The sequence below is a fragment of the Papio anubis genome, chromosome 14 (assembly GCF_008728515.1).
Source record: "Papio anubis isolate 15944 chromosome 14, Panubis1.0, whole genome shotgun sequence".
Lineage (NCBI taxonomy): Eukaryota > Metazoa > Chordata > Mammalia > Primates > Cercopithecidae > Papio > Papio anubis.
The window spans coordinates 30,393,223-30,413,046 of record NC_044989.1 but is presented as its reverse complement, the minus strand read 5'-3'; the positions used below and the strand labels follow the sequence as shown (position 1 = coordinate 30,413,046).

The window sequence follows — 19,824 nt, the reverse complement described above, 5'->3', positions numbered from 1 at the left end:
CAACCAAGAAGAGGCAAGGAAGGACTCCTCCCCAAAGCCTTCAGAAGGAGCATGGCTCTGCCAATACCTTGATTTCAGGTTTCTAGCTTACAGACTGTGAGAGAATAAATTCCTACTTTTTTTTTTTTTTTTTTTTAGATGGAGTCTTGCTCTGTTGCCCAGGCTGGAGTGCAGTGGCGTGATCTTGACTCACTGCAAGCTCTGCCTCCCGGGTTGACGCCATTCCCCTGTCTCAGCCTCCCGAGTAACTGGGGCTACAGGCACCCACCACCATGTCCGGCTAATTTTTTTGTATTTTTTAAGTGGAGATGGGGTTTCACCGTGTTAGCCAGGATGGTCTCGATCTCCTGACCTCGTGATCCACCTGCCTCAGCCTTCCAAAGTGCTGGGATTACAGGCATGAGCCACTATGCCTGGCCATTCCTACTGTTTTAAACAACCTAGTTTATGATAATTTGTTACAGCAGTCCTAGAAAACTAATACAGCAACCAAGAGTTTATTTTGGCAGTAATCTGCATGGTTTAGGGGATTTTCTCAGCAGAGCTAAAAGCCAGTGCTGGTAAAGAGAAAGCAAGCAGCAGGCAAGACCCAGGAATGCACTTCTGCTGACTGTGTGCCACCCAAGGGCAACAGGGCTAAGGTGTTCAAGATACTAGCCAGAGTTTGGTTTAAGCAATGGACCACAGAGTATAACTGAGAAGAGAGAAAAGCATGAACACCAAAGGATGATTATGGATAGGGAAAAAGCATAAGGGCATTAAGGGAAGAGAGATCTTAATGAGACTAAAAATAGCCTAGAGAGTGAGATGTTGCAATTTAATGTTTAACAGGTGGAGCAATTCCTGAAGACAAGATCCAAAGTATGAAGTAGTGTGAATAATGAGGAGATCATGGAACTGGCATGAGTTATCACACAGACGATGAACTTACCTAAGAGGATGGCTAGACTAGGGAGGGAATGGAGACTGAGCCAGGTGCTAAGTCTCCCCTCTCCAGTGAAACGAAGGCTGAGGCAGAGGATGTAGTGAAGGGTTGACTGGTATCTGAGAGAGGTAAAGGTTGCTATATTTAGATGACAAAAGGCTCAAAAAATGTTCTCTGACTCACGGTATTTCTTGTTTTTTAACTCCAGGATGGATAAATCAGAAGTAAATTAAGAACACTATATGGTAGTGAGATACGAGAGAATGAACAGCTCTTACTTGAGAGGGAAACAAGGAAGAGGTATGGAGTCAGGAGACAGCTATGTTTGAATGAAAGCAATAAGGCAGATAGCATGGTCAACACAGAGGCAGTTTGAAAAACGAGCCCATCATCCCAATGATCAAGATTATTTCTCATTTACCCCATATTTACAGAGACTGTAACTTGGCTACAGCATCACTCTGATATATAAAACCTTACCTCTACTCATGTCCTTTAGGTAAGCCTAGAGGGTTTTCTTTTTTTTTTTTGAAATACAGTAATATTGGTTCCTTATCAGGGCAGCAAGTGGTTCTTCCACTGGCAAACTTTTCCAGTCACCCAAATCACCGGCACCAAGGAACATTGTTGGAAAGATCACTGATGCTTTATGATGTGCGTGAGACATCACTGAAGAGCATAAAACTTTTATAATATATTAGAGTCTAGAATATAGCCAGTTTTTAAGGATTCTAATTATTACAGAGGCCTGATGGCCCTGAAGAAGATAAAAGTTGGACTAACTGCCATCATAGAACATTTTTTTTCTAAGCTGCACCAGTATCTACAACCAAATTCTGCTACTTAGAAAGCACTGTCTAATTATACACAGAAAATAAACTAGAAAGAATTACAGCAAGAAATCCTGAGAACCTTCCAGGATATTGTCAGAGTGTGGCCATATACCATCAAGCTCTATACCACACAAAGTAGTGATATTCTTTAACCCTCTTCAAGACTGTGACATCTGTACCTACCATATACATTATATCTTGAATGAATTCATTAAAGTCAACAAGAAGCCCTCCTTAGTATTAAAGCCATTCTAGATGTGATTCAGCCAGCCAGAACAGTTAATAACAAGAACAACTGCAACAACAACAAAGCTATTTTTGGCTAGATGCATTCAGTGCGGGTAAAAAAAGGAAGCAAGAACAGGGTAGTCAACAGGCTAACAGGGTAGAGAAGAGAGGTTCATGCATGCAACTACAACACACCCTGAGGAATCTTAATAGAAGTACAGTTAAACTGCTCTAGGGATTCAGAAAAAGAAAAGACCAGTTTGGCTGACAGGATTCGAGAAAGTTTGATGGAGGAGACGGTCCCAAATAGAAATAAAAACAAACACCGCATGTTCTCACTCATAAGTGGGAGTTGAACAATGAGAACACATGGACACAGGGAGGGGAACAACACACAGGAGGGCCTGCTGAGAGGTGGGGGGCTAGGGGAGGTAACTTAGAGGAAGGGTAAACAGGTGCAGGAAACCACCTTGGCATACGTATCCCTATGTAACAAACCTGCACATTCTGCACATGTATCCCGGAACTTAAAGTAAAAGGAAAGAAAAGAGCCCTTCCCTTATCTTCTTGTTTATTTCAAACATCCCCACCTAATTCAACAGGAAAAAAACCAAACCAAAGCAAATCTAAAATTCTGAGTGGCTATACAAACACCACCTATAATATACATACCAATAATTAGGAGCCTGAAAAATCCAGTGGGTAGAAATTTAACAGTATTGGTAGAGACTGCCACAAAAATGATGGCAGCTCACTCGTCAAGATTCATTTTCTTCTTTTCTCTCCATGTGCTATCACTTTATATAATACACTGGCCAAATTCAGACAATTTCAGCAGATGGACCTGGAAGTTAAGGGTTTTATCTTTTCCAACCACCCTTCCCCAAGGTGAGAGTATAATGTTTCAGCATTATCTTGCCAGAGAGAAACTGCATTGGGGGTTGTGGCGGGAAATCTGTTTACAAGTGGATGGACTAAAACACTGAAACAGAAAAAAAAAAAATCAAGTATGTGTTTTTTAGGCCTTGGGTAAGGACAATGGCAGCCAGAGGACAACACTGCTATTGTGGTGATGTAGAACACTATTTTTGGATGGCACTTTAGTGAAACAATGAAACCCATGATCTTGAAGTTTACAGAAATGAAATTTGAGTTATAATTGTTATCTATCTCTATTCCCAAGACAGCAGAAGAGGCATTAGATGCATCTGAGAAACTTCTGGTTTAGCTTGTCAAATTGTAAATTAAGATCTAAATACTGAGTTTTATTTTAACAATAAGCCATACTATCATCCTTTTGATTAATACCCAATAGCTAGTTATATTTGTTGGCTAATTTAGCTTATCTTAAACTTGTGTGCCAACACTTTAAATAAAAACACTTTAGATAAAGAGCTAATTAAGAGTATAAAATAAAATGAACTGGTTTATAGTGCAGAAAAAATGGTCAGCAAAATACAAATATCTGAATTATTAAAAGTTGTGAAGTCATAAAAGAGGATGACCTTTATAAAAGAACAGCAATCTGCTTCAATTTATGTAAATGTTACAAGCTATTAGCCAATGGAACTTAAGGCTGCATAAAAGGTGAGAATTCTCAGGCATATTCCATCATACTCTGTGACATCCAACATTCCCATTTTTTGCAATTGCTGCCTCTTTGATGTTTTCATCCTGAGTTTTCCTCTCCTAGCCAAACCTTGTAGGTCCAATAGAATATGAGGTTGCACTTGGTATACAAAGTTCCTTCAACATAGCACAGTGAGTCAGTGAGTGAGAAATAAACTAAAATAAAATTTTAAAGGAAGGCTACGAGGATGAAATTTTTTAAAGGAATCTGGGCTTATGATACATTATGGCATTTACATCCAAACTATTAGAAAAGTTGCTGTTAAAGCTACATAATAAGCAAAGTTGGACAACAGAGATTGTGCTTGGCATAAGCTCTTTATGGCTAGGAGAGTGCAAATAAGCCAAATACAAAATATCCCGAGCCACAATCACCTACAAATACAATATATTTCACTGCCATTGTAGAGGAGTTAGATATCCTCATAAAATAATATTCTTCAAGGTGGTGCCTGTGGGTTATTAGCCTCGTAAAGAATTCTGACAAACATATTCCTATAGAAGTTAACTGATCTCATATACAATTTGATTGCAGTATATCTGTTATATTCATTAATATATTCATTCAATACTTATTGAACAATTTAGCACCATTGCCCTGGGTGGGGGGTGGGGCAGGGGCAGGGGTAAGGAGAGGGGGAAAGGAGAAACAGAGACTGACTGATTCAATGCTTTTACTGTGGTTTTGGAAGCTCCTTGACCCAAAGGAGCTTACACTCTAGTAAAGAGGAAAAAATATATTTTCTAATTACATGATTATTCTTGCTTTTTAGTATTTTTAAATGACAAATAATTGTACCTATTTATGAGGTAGTGTGCTATTTTAAGATATGTATGCAATGTGTAACGATGAGATCAGTAACTGGCATATCCATTACCTCAAACACTTACTTCCTGTGTTGAGAACACTGAAAATCTGCTCTTTTGGCTATTTACAAGTATACAATCAATTACTGTTAATTATAGTCACCCCACAGTGTTATAGAACACTAGAATTTATTCTTCTTATCTAGCTGTGCTGTTGTATCCATTAACCAACCGTTGGCTACTTCCCTTCACTTTTGCAGCCTCTAGTAACCACTATTCTACTCTCTACTCCTATGAGATCAACTTTTAAAGCTTCCATATATGAGACCATGCAGAATTTATCTTTCTGTGCCTGATTTATTTTACTCAACATTGTGTGCTCCAGGCTCATCCATGTTGCTGGGAATGATGAGATTTCATTCTTTTTTATGGCTGAATAGAATGCCATTGTATATATTTACACATCACATTGTCTTTATGCATTCATCTGATTATGAACACTTCGGTGGATTGTATACCCTGGCTATTATGAATAGGGCTGCAATAAACATGGGAGTGCAGATGTCTCTTCAACATACTATTTTCCTAATCACCCAGAAACTGTGTAAGTCTTAAGATGGGTTCAACTGTTGTAGGAGACTGGAGGGGGACTGATAGGACTTCCAGCTGAAGAGATCAAGAAATGATCTTCCTGAGATAGGCATAAAGGAACAAGGGTATCTGATCAAAAGCAGAAGAGATGGGAGTCCTGCAGGTGGTGGGAAGGAGTGAGCCACTGTGAGGCATGTGAAGTCACCACTTTGGATGGAACTTAAGTAGAGGCAAGAGCCCAGATTGGCTCTGTAGCCCAAGGTTTGAGAGCTCAGCAATGCTCTTACTTGGTTTTAGTCAGCTTCCTTTTCTCATTTACCACAACAACTATTCCAAACTCTTATTAATCACCTCTGTCCCCTTGTACCCCACCATCATCAGATTACCTAACCTCTGATCTGACAGAGAGCACAGGACCTTCCTGCAAGGCATCCCTCACCTTCTCACCACCTACTCCCAACCATAAGGTACTATTTTGGGATAACTATGATGATGCTAAAGCCAACAGGTCTTATTTTATCTTAGAACAAGTAGTAAACTGCTTAGGAAGATAATAAACTCTCTTAGAATACTAAGAAGGAAACAATTTACTCACCAGGCTTGCAGTATTTATAAAGTCAAACAAAAATATATATTCATGCTGAACCTTGCCTCCTGCCTTACAAAATGAGGGTCCCTCTTAACCTGATTTCTGTTCCTATTCTCTCCTGATTTCTCAGAAACCTGCTCCAGTGTTAATCCTTTCACGTTCAGCTGTTCTTCTACATAATCTTCTCAGCATTTAAAAATGCTAAACTCTCTTATTCATCCTTGATGCAGCTTCCCCTTTCTGTTGTCTATGCCCCAGCCCTCTCCCCTACATCAGGAAACTCCCTGTAGCAGTCATCTAAACTAGCTATCTCCACTTACATCACTCTTCACTTACATCTGGCTCCTGTTGCCTCCATTCTTGTAAAACTATCCTCTCTCTAAGGTCACCAAATACATTATAGTTGCTGCACCCAAAGGACACTTCTCAGATTTTATGTTCAAAGATGTTACTAGTACCTAAAATCCAGATAAACCGCTGATATCTTATAGAGCATATATCCATTACAGCCCATGGATATCCAACCTTGCAAATAGGCCAACTACGCTGGAAAAGTTTGATTCAGATCAAATTGATATTTGCAAGTATAAAATTATGACCATTTACAGCCATACACAGAAAAGATTTACTTAAGTCTCAAAACCATTAGTAAAGACATAAGACATATCTCCAGAGTTTCTTTCCTAGGAAACATCTTTGTAATTGGGATGAATCATAGTCTTTTTCCTACTATATGCCATCATATAGTCTGTAAATACCTCACTCATGGATCAAAGGAAATGTAAAAAACATGAGGTATAATTACTTTTACTGAGTCTCTTTTAACTGAACATAATTCATGCAGAAGTCTCAAAATAAGAAACTATTTTGGGATAACTATCATGATGCTAAAGCCTTATTCTAAAGGTCTTATTTTATCTTAGAACAAGTAGTAAACTGCTTAGGAAGATAATAAACTGTCTTAGAATACTAAGAAGAGAACAATGTAGTCACCAGGTTTGGAGTATTTATAAAGTCATAAATACTAGAACTTTCACAGTTCCCACTCTTTCCTATGTAGTTTGTTAGAAGTGAGACTTCATGACAATTAAGACTACTTCTCTTAGTTCTTGCCACATAAAAAGGCTGGTCTCCACTGCTGAGTATCTAACCCTGACTATACTCTCCCCATTTCTTTACCAATTCAAATCCTGCCATTCCTCCAGATCGAACTCAAAGTCCTATTCCCTAAATTCTCCTAATCTGCCAGCCACAACTCTTTTCTACTCTGCACTTGTATGCTCTTTCTGTGACACTGGATCACATACTAACCTCCCAAATTTATGCATAAAGATGTGTTCATTATACATTTTTATTCTGATACTGTCACTAGTATGCCTTGATCACATGATATTAACTACAACACATAGGACTTACCTAAGAATCAGGTCATATGCATTTACAACAAAGACATTTTCTTAAAAATACTTAAATATAAACACCTTTTGTGTATACAACTTTAAAGATAGTATGTACAGGGAAAGCTTTTTGTAGTATGTTTCTCCTTTGCCTAAACTCTATTCATCTGTCAAGTCTAAACAAAAGTCACAATATTTCCTGTCAAGTCTTTCTTAATTTCAGTTCTTACTAATGTCCATCCCTAAAGTTTTAAAATATAAGCCTTCGTTAAAACTAATCTAGGCATATAAGAGTGGCTACTGTCTCCTTGAATTACAAAAGGAACAGGCCAGGCACCATGGCAACAGAGACCCTTTCTAATGAATTTAAGAAGTAAAAAATAAGTATGAATGAATAATGGAACCAACATGGTAAAGATGCTTTTTACTGATCCAAAAGGTTATTAATAATTTCCATAACTAAAATTAATTGGCAAACTATTTGGTAATTTCTTTTGGATTTAACATTATGAACCTGTTGTGGTCATTAAGACACCATTCTGAATGAAAACAAGTAAATCTTATGAGCTAGAAAAAAAGTGTTCAATTCTTTTTAGGCACCATGGATTATAGATTATGAGTAATTTCCATGTACTCACATAAGGAACAGTATGAAGTTCCTCTCCTGAAACATATGGTCAAGTTGGTAGATCTTCTATAATAATGACATCTAAGATCAGTCCACAAAAATAGGAATGTTTGTTTTTTAGCTTTGAGAGGTGCTAGTTAACTGAACGTAGATCTGCTGCCAATGAGTGATAACTGTGCCTAGAAAAGGCATTGACTAACAATTCTTCTACTGTAAGTTAGCTCATTACCACTGTGAGTCACCAAGAACTTAATGCAACGAGAAAACTACAGGAAAGACCGTTTTGCCTTGACTTCTAAGGAGATCGGTGCTAAGGCTCAATGTTTGACTAGGAGGAGCAGCTTTCCTTAGCTTGGATAATATGCGCTTTCCCTTCAAGTCCTATGCACATACATACTTTATTACCTGACTTTGGCACGCTGGGCCACATTTCACTTATTTAGCTTCTGCTAAAGGCCATTTAAAATTCTACGATGAAACAAGGAAGATATAAGTCATAAATAAACTATGACTATACAATAGGATTTTAAAACTTTGGTACTGCAGTCTCACAAGTTATCAGAATTTCCACATGGAACCCCAAATTACTTTCAGCCTACATTTACACAATGCAACATTAACCCAAAGCATTCTAAGTTTTTGGAGAGGAAATCTGTCACTTCAAAGAAAGTGGTTGTGAACATAGAGATAAGACAAACAACTATCAACATAAATTTCTCACATTTAAGGTCTAAGAAATTGTGTGGCAGCCTCACACTTTCAAAGGCTAAGTGTTTAAAAGTTTACAAATACCCATTTAGTGTACATAGACTATTTAAAAATGTTATATATGGTAAATAATAAGGAATCACAGACAGATGTTTACTTAACAATACTCAGATATTTCTTAGTGAAAAATATTTTGGTCATCAAAATCAGGCAGGTAGCATGAACAACAGAGGTAACTGCCATGGTCAAAGACAAGAAGAAGAATAGCACAAATATGAAGCTTGCTGTCAAGACAGTAAAGACAGTAATCTTTTTCCCAAGGAAAAATATTAAAATGAAAAGATGCAACACATTGTAGATTACTGTCTGTTAGTGTATTACAACCAAATGAGACTATCACTGGAAAAGGTACTTCATAAAACAAAAATTGAGAAACAAATGTAAATTAGTGGTTTCATTTGAATTTCCCTTTCAAGTACCATTTCCTATGAAAAAGAGATGAGTGAACCACAATGAAATTATGTGGATTAAGTTATTAATTATCACAAAATACAACACTTAAAAATATGCATTTTGTGTACATATGCACTTCTGATAGATTCTCAACGTCAGTAATCTTACCAAGTAGGACCATCCTTGGAATTTACCCCATGTGGCCAAATGCAATACTCTTGTGTGGAGGGAGTGAAAGTCACTGAGAACACTTAAGCTTTACTCTCCTACATAACTTCACTAGGGGAAGGCTGCTGATTTAGAAGCTACTGACATTCTTTCAATGTCTTGCACTTTATGCAGTGCAGAGTAGCCAACGTATGATAAATGAACCTGGACTAGTTTTGCTCAGCCCAGATTCTACGACAAGGTGAGTTTGCACGCTTTTTAGCAGTCAGATATGTATAGGGAGCCTATGTGACAAAATATATATAATAATATATTGGTACATGATATATTAATATAATTTTATATAACATAAAAATATAATCTATGCAAAATAAAGTGGAAAAAACTACTTTCATTTAGAGAGCTGTGCAAATAACTTTCAACATTAATAAGTAAACAATTTCTGTATTTAGTTTCCTATTTTTTACAAGTGAGGTATATGAATTTGGTTTTGCATGTGTACACACATATACACTCCAGCAAGTGAGTACTGTTTTAATATTGCTTTGCAATACTCAACACAAATATCAATTATGAAAAAATGCAAAAAAAAAAGGTTCTAATAATTGGAAAAATGCAGATAGAATATTTTGAATAAGGAAGAAAAAATCGATAAAGCTAAAGAAAAGGCACAGACTTTAAAAATAATGAAATGGACATATGTCAACAACAAAGAAGAAACAAGGTAAACCTTTTTTGGACAAACCCAAAAAAGAAGCATATATATTCACAATGAAACTGCATACTGTATAAAACCAAAGGGCAGGCATAAGCTCCTGTTAAGATGAATTTCTGGATTCAAAGGTCCACAGGGTTCAGACTCAGGTCAAAATCTCACCTTGGCTGAGAATTTTGCTTTTCATATGAACAGGAAGCTAAAGTATATTGTTACATACATTTTGCATATTCACTGAAACTCTCTTCTCTATTTTACTGGAAACGAGATTCTAAGTACATAAACATGTAGTGCCCATCTGCCACACAGTGAGTAAACAGCATTGTGATGACACAGCTACTCACACCTTCTGCAGTTGTTTTCTATCTCTCACTTTTGCCCTCCAATGGGAAACCGACAAAATTATTTCAATGTATGTAACAATATTCTTTATGGTCAGTGTGCAGTCTACAGAAAGTCATCACTCAAAGGCAATTCCACAAATTTTACTCACAAAAGCTGCTTCCAAAATTCTGAATTTTGAAATAAACACATTTTGTAAAGGTCACTGTTATCAGCATTTTTCAGTGTGACATTCTTAAGAAATATATTAAACATTATACAGGGCACCAATATTTAGGCACAGACATGCCTTATGAATAAGTAAAATACAACTGTATATAATTTTCACTCATCTATGAAAATGATAATCTAATAAAGAACATATATTTTGAAAATTTTTTATTAATGGTGCCATAAGACATGCAATAATTATAACCCAGACCTACCTTTCACAATAGTAGGCATTTTTATAGCTGGCTGGTGGTAGAGAAATAGTATATAATAAACCCAGGGCAAAATTTTTCTCCTATTGAAGTCAAGTGGTACAGAGAAACACAAGGTTGCAATAACTATCTGTTTAACACCATATTAGAATCTGAAACTCATTGAGATACAAATATAGGAAACATTTAATTAAGAACCACATTTCCATATTGAATTTTACATGATCACATGCCAAGACCTTATTCATTTAAGTTACAAATGACATTTTTCTGTAATTCTCTTCTAATAGTATACATAATCCAGAAAAAAAAGTACCCTTTTATCCTCCAGTAGTTAAAAAAAGAAGAGAGTGTCTTAGATAGTTATTATTTGCTGTGCATCTGCCTCAGGTGGCCCTCTGGCACTGGCATAAATCTCATCTGTGTTGCAATGAAAGGACTCCATATAAATTAAAATCTGTAAGTGTCTGATCACTAGACTGAAGGGGGTAGGAAGAGCTGCTAATCAGATGTGCATATGTGTGTATGAGAGAGATGCTAAAATTAGGTCATCTTTAAGAATTTGTACCAAACTATAAATTTATTGAGTACCTATAATATTCCTGGCATGGTATTAGGACCTCAGATATAAAAACAAATACGGCACAGTATCTCTATCCTAAAGAAGCTCAAGTCCAATGAGAGAGATGGACTAAAAAAAAAAAAAAAAAGCCACTAAAAACCTACTGGTTATTAACAGAAATGTATAGATTATGATGACAGTAAGAAGAGGGAACTCCAATAACCTGGAGAGGTCAGAAAATTGTTTGAAGTGGAAAAGACACTTAAGCTGTCTGGAGGAACCCATGGGAGCTAGCCAGATGAACAGGAACAGTTTGGGAGAAGAAACAGCATGAGTAAAGTGTGTCCCACATGACTGGAGTGAAGAGAGGGCATGAAGTCACAGCAATAAACAAGACCAAAAGAGCCACACAGACCAGGACCTGAGCTTTCAGCAATGGTCCACTTACTATGTGCAAGCATTGCAGAGGATACGAAAAACACATACTCCTCACTGTTTTCTAAGGACATGCTGGCAGATCTCAGTTTGGAGGGAGGCCTTCAATTCATGTGTGAAATCTCAGTAAGCTCTGTAATTTCCCTCAGTCCAACTCCTAGATCCACTTACTACTATCGCCCTTGACTCTGCAGCACTTCATGACACAAAGTATCTGTAGAACAGATGCCTTACAAAGAAAAATCAAACTCAGCGTGAACTAATTGTCATCCAATCCTCAGTGAGTGAAATACTTTTTAGGGAGAATCGTTTGAAGGACATGCAGTCTATGTATACCTTTAGAGTTGAGACACTCTAAATCCATATAGAGTCTCAGTGTTTTGAGCTTTTATGAGACTGCTCTTTCTCATGTAATGGAATGTGTTTAATTCCATTAGCCAACATGGACAACCATGATGAGTCTATGTGGAGTAGTCCTAAAAATTTCATTGTATTTCCCATAAAGATGCTGTTCAGGATCTTGGTCATGAAATGTACAATGTGCTCTTTGTGAAGAGCCATGGGAGATATTCCAAGTTTTTCAAAAATGCTTCTTTTAATCATCTGGCTTGCTTTGACCTTATACACATGGTCAATGATACTTTGGTTTCCTTGTATAAAAGGCACAGAAAGCTCAGGGCCAATGTTTGGACTCGTATTATACAGGAATGTAGAAACTTATAACATGTTTTGTATAGTAACCTCACATCTAGTTTTTAAAAAATTTACCCCTATTTTCCCTTACCTTGATTTCTTCTCTTACTTTTGGTGCTGCTGCTATTATTATTATTTTTATTTTATTTTATTTTATTTTTTTTGAGACAGAGTCTTGGCTCTGTCACCCAAGCTGGAGTATAGTGGTGCAATCTCAGTTCACTGCAACCTCCGCCTCCCAAGTTCAAGCAATTCCCATGCCTCAGCCTCCTGAAGATCTGGGATTAAGAGGTACGTGCCACAATGCTTGGCTAATTTTTGTATTTTAAGTAGAGATGGGGTTTCGCCATCTTGACCAGGCTGGGGCACTGCTATTATTATATGATACATATTTATGTTAGCCATTTTAAATCTTTATTGGAACATAGGGTATAAAATTACATTGACCAATTAGTTGATTGGCTCAAAAAATTTGAAGGGTATCTATTATATGCCAGGCCCTGTGCTAAAGGCTTGAGAAAAAAACAGTCAATGAGATAAACAACTACGCAAGTGATACTATAGTAAGAAAAATGTACATATAGCTAGTAGGAAAAGCATTCATACAGGGAATATAAAGCAAGGTACCCAACCAAGCCAAACAAAATCAGGAAGGTTTCCTGGATGACCTGTTATCTAAGGTAACATCTACAGGTTGAGGAAGAGGATACCGTGGGGAAGGCTCAGCATACTGTGCACTCTGGGAAAGAAGTGTGGTTCAATAAGGCTAGAACAAATGGTACAACTAGGGAGACAGGAGATACGGCCAGAGAGGTAGGTCATAGAAGGCCTGGGTAAATCATGTTAGAGTAGATTTAACCTTGGAATTCTGTGAGACCTGACTCCAGTGCCTGGACACCTACCTCAGTGTGCTGCCACCCTCATTTAGAAAAAGCCTTGACTCTGGCTACAAAGTGAAGAAAGGACTGGTTAAGGCAAGACCAGAGCTAGAAAGACCAGCTGAGCAGCTGTATGATAATTCAGAGAACACACAATGAAGGCCCAGACCAGTATGGCATTGCGAATGAAAAGAATTAATTTGAGAGATCCTTAAGGGGTAGAACCAAAAGGCCTTGTTTGGGATTTCACAGCATGTGAAAAGCAGAGCGGGGTGAGCCAAGAATGACTCCCAGGTTTCTGGCTTGTGCAACAGGGTCAATGCCTTTAGTTTCTTCTTTATTAATTTTCCAATTTTTTTAACGGTAAGTATGTTCTGTTTTTACAATTTAAAAAACTATTATCTATTTTTAATAAAAAATGAACCAGTGTTGAGAAAATCAAGTCATCAAGCTATTTCTGCAATTTGATGGCAAAAAGAAAGAAAACGATTGAACCAAAATTTTGTTTTCCCTCTTTCAACCCAGGTTCTGCCAGAGAATGGAACCACAATTTGAAAGGACAGAGAGTTTGAATGTCATGTTTTGTTTTGTTTTTTTAAAGATTAGAGAAATGGAGGAGGAACTGGTAAAGGCAGAAATCAGAAAAATAAAAGAGGCTTACAAAAAGAAAATCCTTTATATATATATTTTCATTTAAACAGAACTCACAGTAGAGCCAAGGATATCAGGGAGAAATCTTGGAAATAGAAAAAAAAAAATCTACAAAGAATAATTTTTTTTTTTTTGCATTTGAAAAACTGTAAGCTTATTATACAGTAGAAAGAACATGAGCACTGGAATCAAAAAGACTTGAGTTTAAAGTTCCTCTGCTCAGCAGCAGTGTGACCCTGCGAAAGTTGCTAAACAGAGCCAGGCTCCACAGGTGCAGCACAGGGCAAACTACCACCTAGCTTAGGTAGGAGAATTAGGGGATACGTATGAGTGGTGAAAGAAGTAGCGATGAGTCTAGGTCCCCATCACCAGATTGATTCAATAGGTCTGAGCTTGGACCTCAGTATCTGTATTTTTAAAAAGCTCTATGGTTGATTCTACTGCATGGGCAAGGTAAAGAAACGTGCACAACTCAATACCTGGCACAGAACTTGGTGAGTGTTAGATGGTTGTTTTTAAGTACACAGATAGGCTTCTATCCTTTTTCATTAAGGCTATCATGACTTTTTTCACTAAACACAACAAGATCTGTCCTAAATGAGCAGCTCAGATTTTTCGCTGGAGGGAAAGCGGGGGCGAGGTGGGCAGTGACTAAAAGGAACAAAGAAAACAATATGAATTCCCTTTATGGTCTAAAGCAATACCATGGCATTTGAAAATTCAACATGAAGAGACATCAACGGTCTCTGACATGCGGTCATGTATACTTCTCCTGGGGCAAATTTGAAGAATTTCTGCTTCATGACGTGCAGGTCACCAGGCCACTTAGGTGATCTGGGTGCTTATCCACTGATCAGTGTACAAACTTCATTTAGGTTTTGTTGCACTCTATCATGTTCCTTGTAAAATGATCTCAAAAGCTACTAAACTACAAAAACATTTCTAAAACTGAGGAAATGGAAATTGTCTCAGAAAATATTCTAGCAAATGTCAAAAGTCTACTGTACAACCACATCTTATTTAACATAACAGAAAGGTCTTATCCAATTTCATAGTTTCCAGCAATAAAAGGCTGTATGAAAAGGTCAGAGTGCATGATATATAATGCACCCAATATTTCAATAATTTGTCTTTCTTCCTTGCCTCCTAAAACATGCTGGCTGTTCGAAAGGGTAATTGAAATGCCACCCTGGGAGAGGCTTGCTGACTATTATAAATGCAATGTGAGCCACAGAGAGGGGTTTCTGTTGGTCACCTTTAGTCCTCCACTGTAGGCCACAGACAGACTGGATTGTTAGCGCTAAGCACTAACCAAAAATCTAAGAAATTAAAATAGTTTAACAATGCTACTGAAGACTACGCTGTCTATGATTGGTATACTGCTTTTATTTCCTAGGTAGCCATCAACTTTCTCAGAGCACATGAGAACTATTGTAGACAAACATCAAGAGTCCCACAAACAGGACTGTTAGACACTAAATATGTAATCTGCATGTTAAGTCAGCAATTCTCTCTCTCTGAATACAAACTGAAGAATTTGGTTCAGGGGTGCTGATCCAAATTACCTAGTGGGAATTTAATTTTTATTTTGTGGTTAACCCTGTACTCCCCTGGAGTAATAGTGGAAAGATTACATCCTTCATTCCTTTATATTTAGAATTTAAGCATATGAGCTAAGTATGGATTGAAATATAAACTGCTTTCTTTGAATTCAAAAACAAGTATTTCAAACCTAAAACTCAAACAAATCTATATGATCTCAAGTCTTAATATACGAGCTTAAAGATCAGAAAGCCAGGCTGGGCCCCTTTCTGAGTCTTAGATTCCCATTCTAAAAGGGAACTCTGGACTAGATGACCTCCAAGATCCTCCTCACCTCCGATCACTAATGAAACTTCTCTATTTATTCACTTGAACCCCAAGAAATGACAGTTGCCCTCAACTCCCCACCTGATGCCTCCTTGGCCTCTGCCTGCTCTGCTCCCCTCCCCCATTATCTCAGGCAGCATCACAACCAGCTGCCTGGTGACTATCATCTCTCCGTGTTCTGGCCATTTAGCTTCTTTTTAAATTCTTTTCCTATTAAACTCTTTCTTAAAGAAAATATTCCAGCTCACTAGTGTTAGAAAGGTGCTTAATGATCTGGAGATTTTGTTAACTAAAATCATACTATAAATACAAGCAGCAACTAGTTACAGTAGAAAGAACATGAGCTATTCAGTTAGACAAAGTGTATTCCAACAATTTTGATGAGGTTCTTTACCTCAATTTCTGCTTCAGTTTTGCACAATGAGATAAATATTTATAATGGTAACTACCACGTACAGTTGTTGTGAAGATGAATTGATCATGGGCATATAAAACATACAGCATAATGCTAGGTACCTAGTAAATGCTCAGTTAATGTTAGCTGCTATACTATTATAGTTATCCTCATCATATTTTTTATTTTTATTATTATAGTATACAAGTCCCATTCTATGTTTCTAACAAATAAAATCATCTAACTGTTGTTTTCTAACTGAAACAAATGGAATCATCTCTGTTTCTTTTTACTGATATAGGAGGGATGTTGGGGAGACCAGCTGCCACAACTGGCAGGAAAAATTACATATTGTGGTTGCTGACTAGTGCTTGGAGTGAGGACTAATACACATTCACCAAAGTTATAAATCAGTTTGCTACTAAAATATTTTCCAGATTTCAAAACAGAGCTCTATAGCTTGTTCTATGATGTCAGAAATACCTTTAAAGAAATCATTAAATACTGTAAAATAGAAAAACATTGTTGAATGAGAAGGGTGAGTCTAAGTTACATGCCACAGTAAATGGTATCAAATTAAAAAAAAAAAAAAGCATCACTACTCGAATGTCTTCGTGCCTCTCCACCCCACTCCACAGGCATGAAGAACCATATTCTCCATGAACTTCTATGGGTAGATGGGCACTCACTAAGCACATCCAACAGGAATGTCAAGCCCACAAGTCCATGTCGTATTAGTTGTAATCACAGAATTTCAAAAGCAAACCAAACTAATATGGATAACATTTTTGGTTTACCATAGCATGTGATTTCGAATTGATTGTGAACCTTTCTTTAAATCATGGGTACTTGGTTATAAATATGCTTCATCTTGGCAGGTTATACTTTTTATCTTAAAGCATATTAAATCCTAAAAGAACAATAGTGATGCCATTGAGGGAAAGAAGAACTTCGTACCTTTTCTTACATAATGGTTCAAGACTTTTCATGTTATGCACAGCAGTTTTATGAAAATGTATCAGTTACCAGATGAAGGTGGTAATTTGTCACAGAGATCACCATTACAGAATATGCTTACTGGAAATCAGAGTGAAGAGCAGAAATGTGCAAACACAGTTCTTCTGTTAGCTGACTGTGGGCTTTGAATTGTTATAAAATTAACACTTCAGTATGTTTCCAAATAGTTACTTCATATGTGTGTTATTTGTATGTACAAATGTGTATAAATATATAAACTTGCAAATATGCAGAACTATAATTAAAAAGTACAATTGGTTTTCATTTACATCAAAACTTAAGCATTTAAATGGGTGCGACATCATCAACGGAATCACTTTCTGCTCATATATGCCCCCGAATAGACGTAGTTTGAAAGAAGTGTGATATGAGCCACAAATAAGGAAGAAGGAGGTTCTATCCCTGACTCAAGTAACCTGTGAAAATGTACTTACCACACTGGATGCCAGTTCTACTATAAAATAGTAGAGGCAGTGGCACTTCCCTTCCTACCAACCAGTTACTTGGTGGACTGAGTGAAATAATTAAAGTAAAATTATTTTTCAAATTGTTATATTTCTATAGCTTAAAATAGTAAGAGAATGATATATTCTCAAACCCTAAGAGCTGAACATATGGTTAGTTTAAGTGATAAGATTTTTTTCTTTCTTTTTTTTTTTTTTGCTTTTCATGAGTACTAGAGGAATGGATTAAGTGATAAGATACTCTTAAGACACTTTTGGCCGGGTGCAGTGGCTCATGCCTGTAATCCCAGCACTTTGGGAGGCCAAGGCTGGTGGATCACAAGGTCAGGAGATTGACACCATCCTGGTTAACATGGTGAAACCCTGTCTCTACCAAAAATACCAAAAATTAGCTGGGCGTGGTGGCGGGCACCTGTAGTCCCAGCTACTCGGGAGGCTGAGGCAAGGGAATGGCGTGAACCTGGGAGGCGGAGCTTGCGGTGAGCCAAGATAGCACCACTGCACTCCAGTCTGGGTGACAGAGTGAGACTCCATCTCAAAAAAAAGAAAAAGAAAAAGACACTTTTGCCACTTGGAGAAATATCCTAAAATGGAATTATAGCCTAACTCTATACATACATACATATATATACACACACATACACACACATATGCACATATACACATATGCTATATGTGTGTGTACATATATAAAAGTATGTAACATAGAGTTATGTCTGTTCCAAAAAAGGGGAAAGAAGTTTTTACAGAGATCTCTTTTATATCTCTCAAGAATACACGGCAAAATATTTTAGTACATAGGTCAACTTGGAATAAAAACACAGTATCTCATTTCTTGAGATAAAGTATTAAAACATATTTTATAAACTCTAAAGGGCTATATATAAAGCTTAGCAATTTTTGCCACTTTCATTAAAAAGTACATTTTGAAATGGGTGCTTACCTTCTCTTAGATGGTCTACCACGAAAGTAAAGCCTGTAGTTCTTGGATGTAAAACATATTCATATTTCTGAAGTCCATTCTTTTCAGCAAATGCGTTACTTCGAGCCTTGCTGTTTTCTAAACAAAACAATGGACCATTATAAATCATAAACTAAAGGGAAATAAATGAGGTAAGGAAAGAAGTACAGAATTTTTTTGATAAAAATAGCAGTTAGTTATTCTATAATGACTGAATACTGAGTCAAATGAGAAGATACAAACATTGCAGATGATCCGTTATCAAGATCCCAGACCTACTTATGTAACCAGACCCAGGTTTGGCTATTTGCTGCTCGAAAGGCCAAGTTTAGTGGGAGGGAAAGAAGGTTTTAAACAGAGAGTCAGCAAACTGAGAAGATAGGGAACTAGTGTTCTAAAGTCCCATCTTAAGTTTTAAAATTTATCATAGTGTTTTCAAAAGGAAACTTGCTATGGGAAATGTGTGGATGGCACAGGGTCTGTGTGTCTTGTTCTGATGGCTATCTTGGGTAACTGGCCATCCAGAGGTCCACTTGGCATTATTTGACTTCAGCCTGGTAGTAGTGGACTAATCGTTCACAACTCCCCCTAAGTGGGAGGATTCCACAGGGCCTCCATGCCTGGTTTGTTTCAAAATTAGCCTCTGGAATTTCTAAGCAAGCATATAGTAGATAAGCATACATGGTGCAAGGAAGTGTCTAGTGTAAAAAGAAGGAAAACAGAGTTTCAAAGTACATTTCGAGGCTATATTCTAAGACTAAAGAAAAAAAGTGTTAAAATGCATTTCAAAGCTGAGATGCTCGGTTATACGTACCAGAATTAAAAAAAATTATAAGAAAGGCATAAATAGATTTTTATACATTTTCTGAAATTCATATTCAAATATTTTAATTTCTTTAAAAGATTTCATAAAAGTCAACATTCTATGAAAATTAAAATGCTAATAAACTAAAATTTTTGTAAAACAATCCCTGTAAAAGAAAATTGAAATATTAAAATATAAAATGCTAATAAAACAAAACTAAGACACTAACAAAATATAATGACCTAGACATCCAGAAGAAATAACTAGCAATCAAATATATCAGATCAACATTCTTTAAAACTCAATAATTGAAGCCTTCCATGTAAACTGAAATATCTGCCTTGCTCAGGCACAGAGTATGCTAATATTACTAACCCAAACCACTCCATAACGGAATGGGCACATGATTAGCACATCATGTACAAACATCTGAACATGGTTTGGCTGAATATAGTTACGGAGTCAAGTACATGTTCCAGTTGTTGGCAAAACCTCCTTTTTCCATTCCATGAGGTAACTTTACAAGTTCCAAGAAGAACCAAACCCATTATTCAGCAAATACATTTGGAAAAAGTAAAGTGTTCAGAAATTTGGCCTCAACTGCTGGGAGAGATCATGAAATACTTTCTGATGACAGCAGATGTTAGAACCCGCAATCCT

General features: G+C 36.9%; 1 protein-coding gene across 13 annotated transcripts in view; it reads right to left on the bottom strand.

The window, feature by feature from the left end:
• LCLAT1 (lysocardiolipin acyltransferase 1) overlaps positions 1–19,824 on the bottom strand; it is a 226,405-nt gene that overhangs the window by 65,392 nt on the left and 141,189 nt on the right. For all 13 annotated transcript variants that reach the window (XM_009183933.4, XM_021924712.2, XM_017947410.3 and 10 more), the window contains one exon: positions 18,342–18,458. In XM_009183933.4, the coding sequence (XP_009182197.1) occupies positions 18,342–18,458 (117 nt within the window). The remainder of the gene's footprint in view (positions 1–18,341; positions 18,459–19,824) is intronic.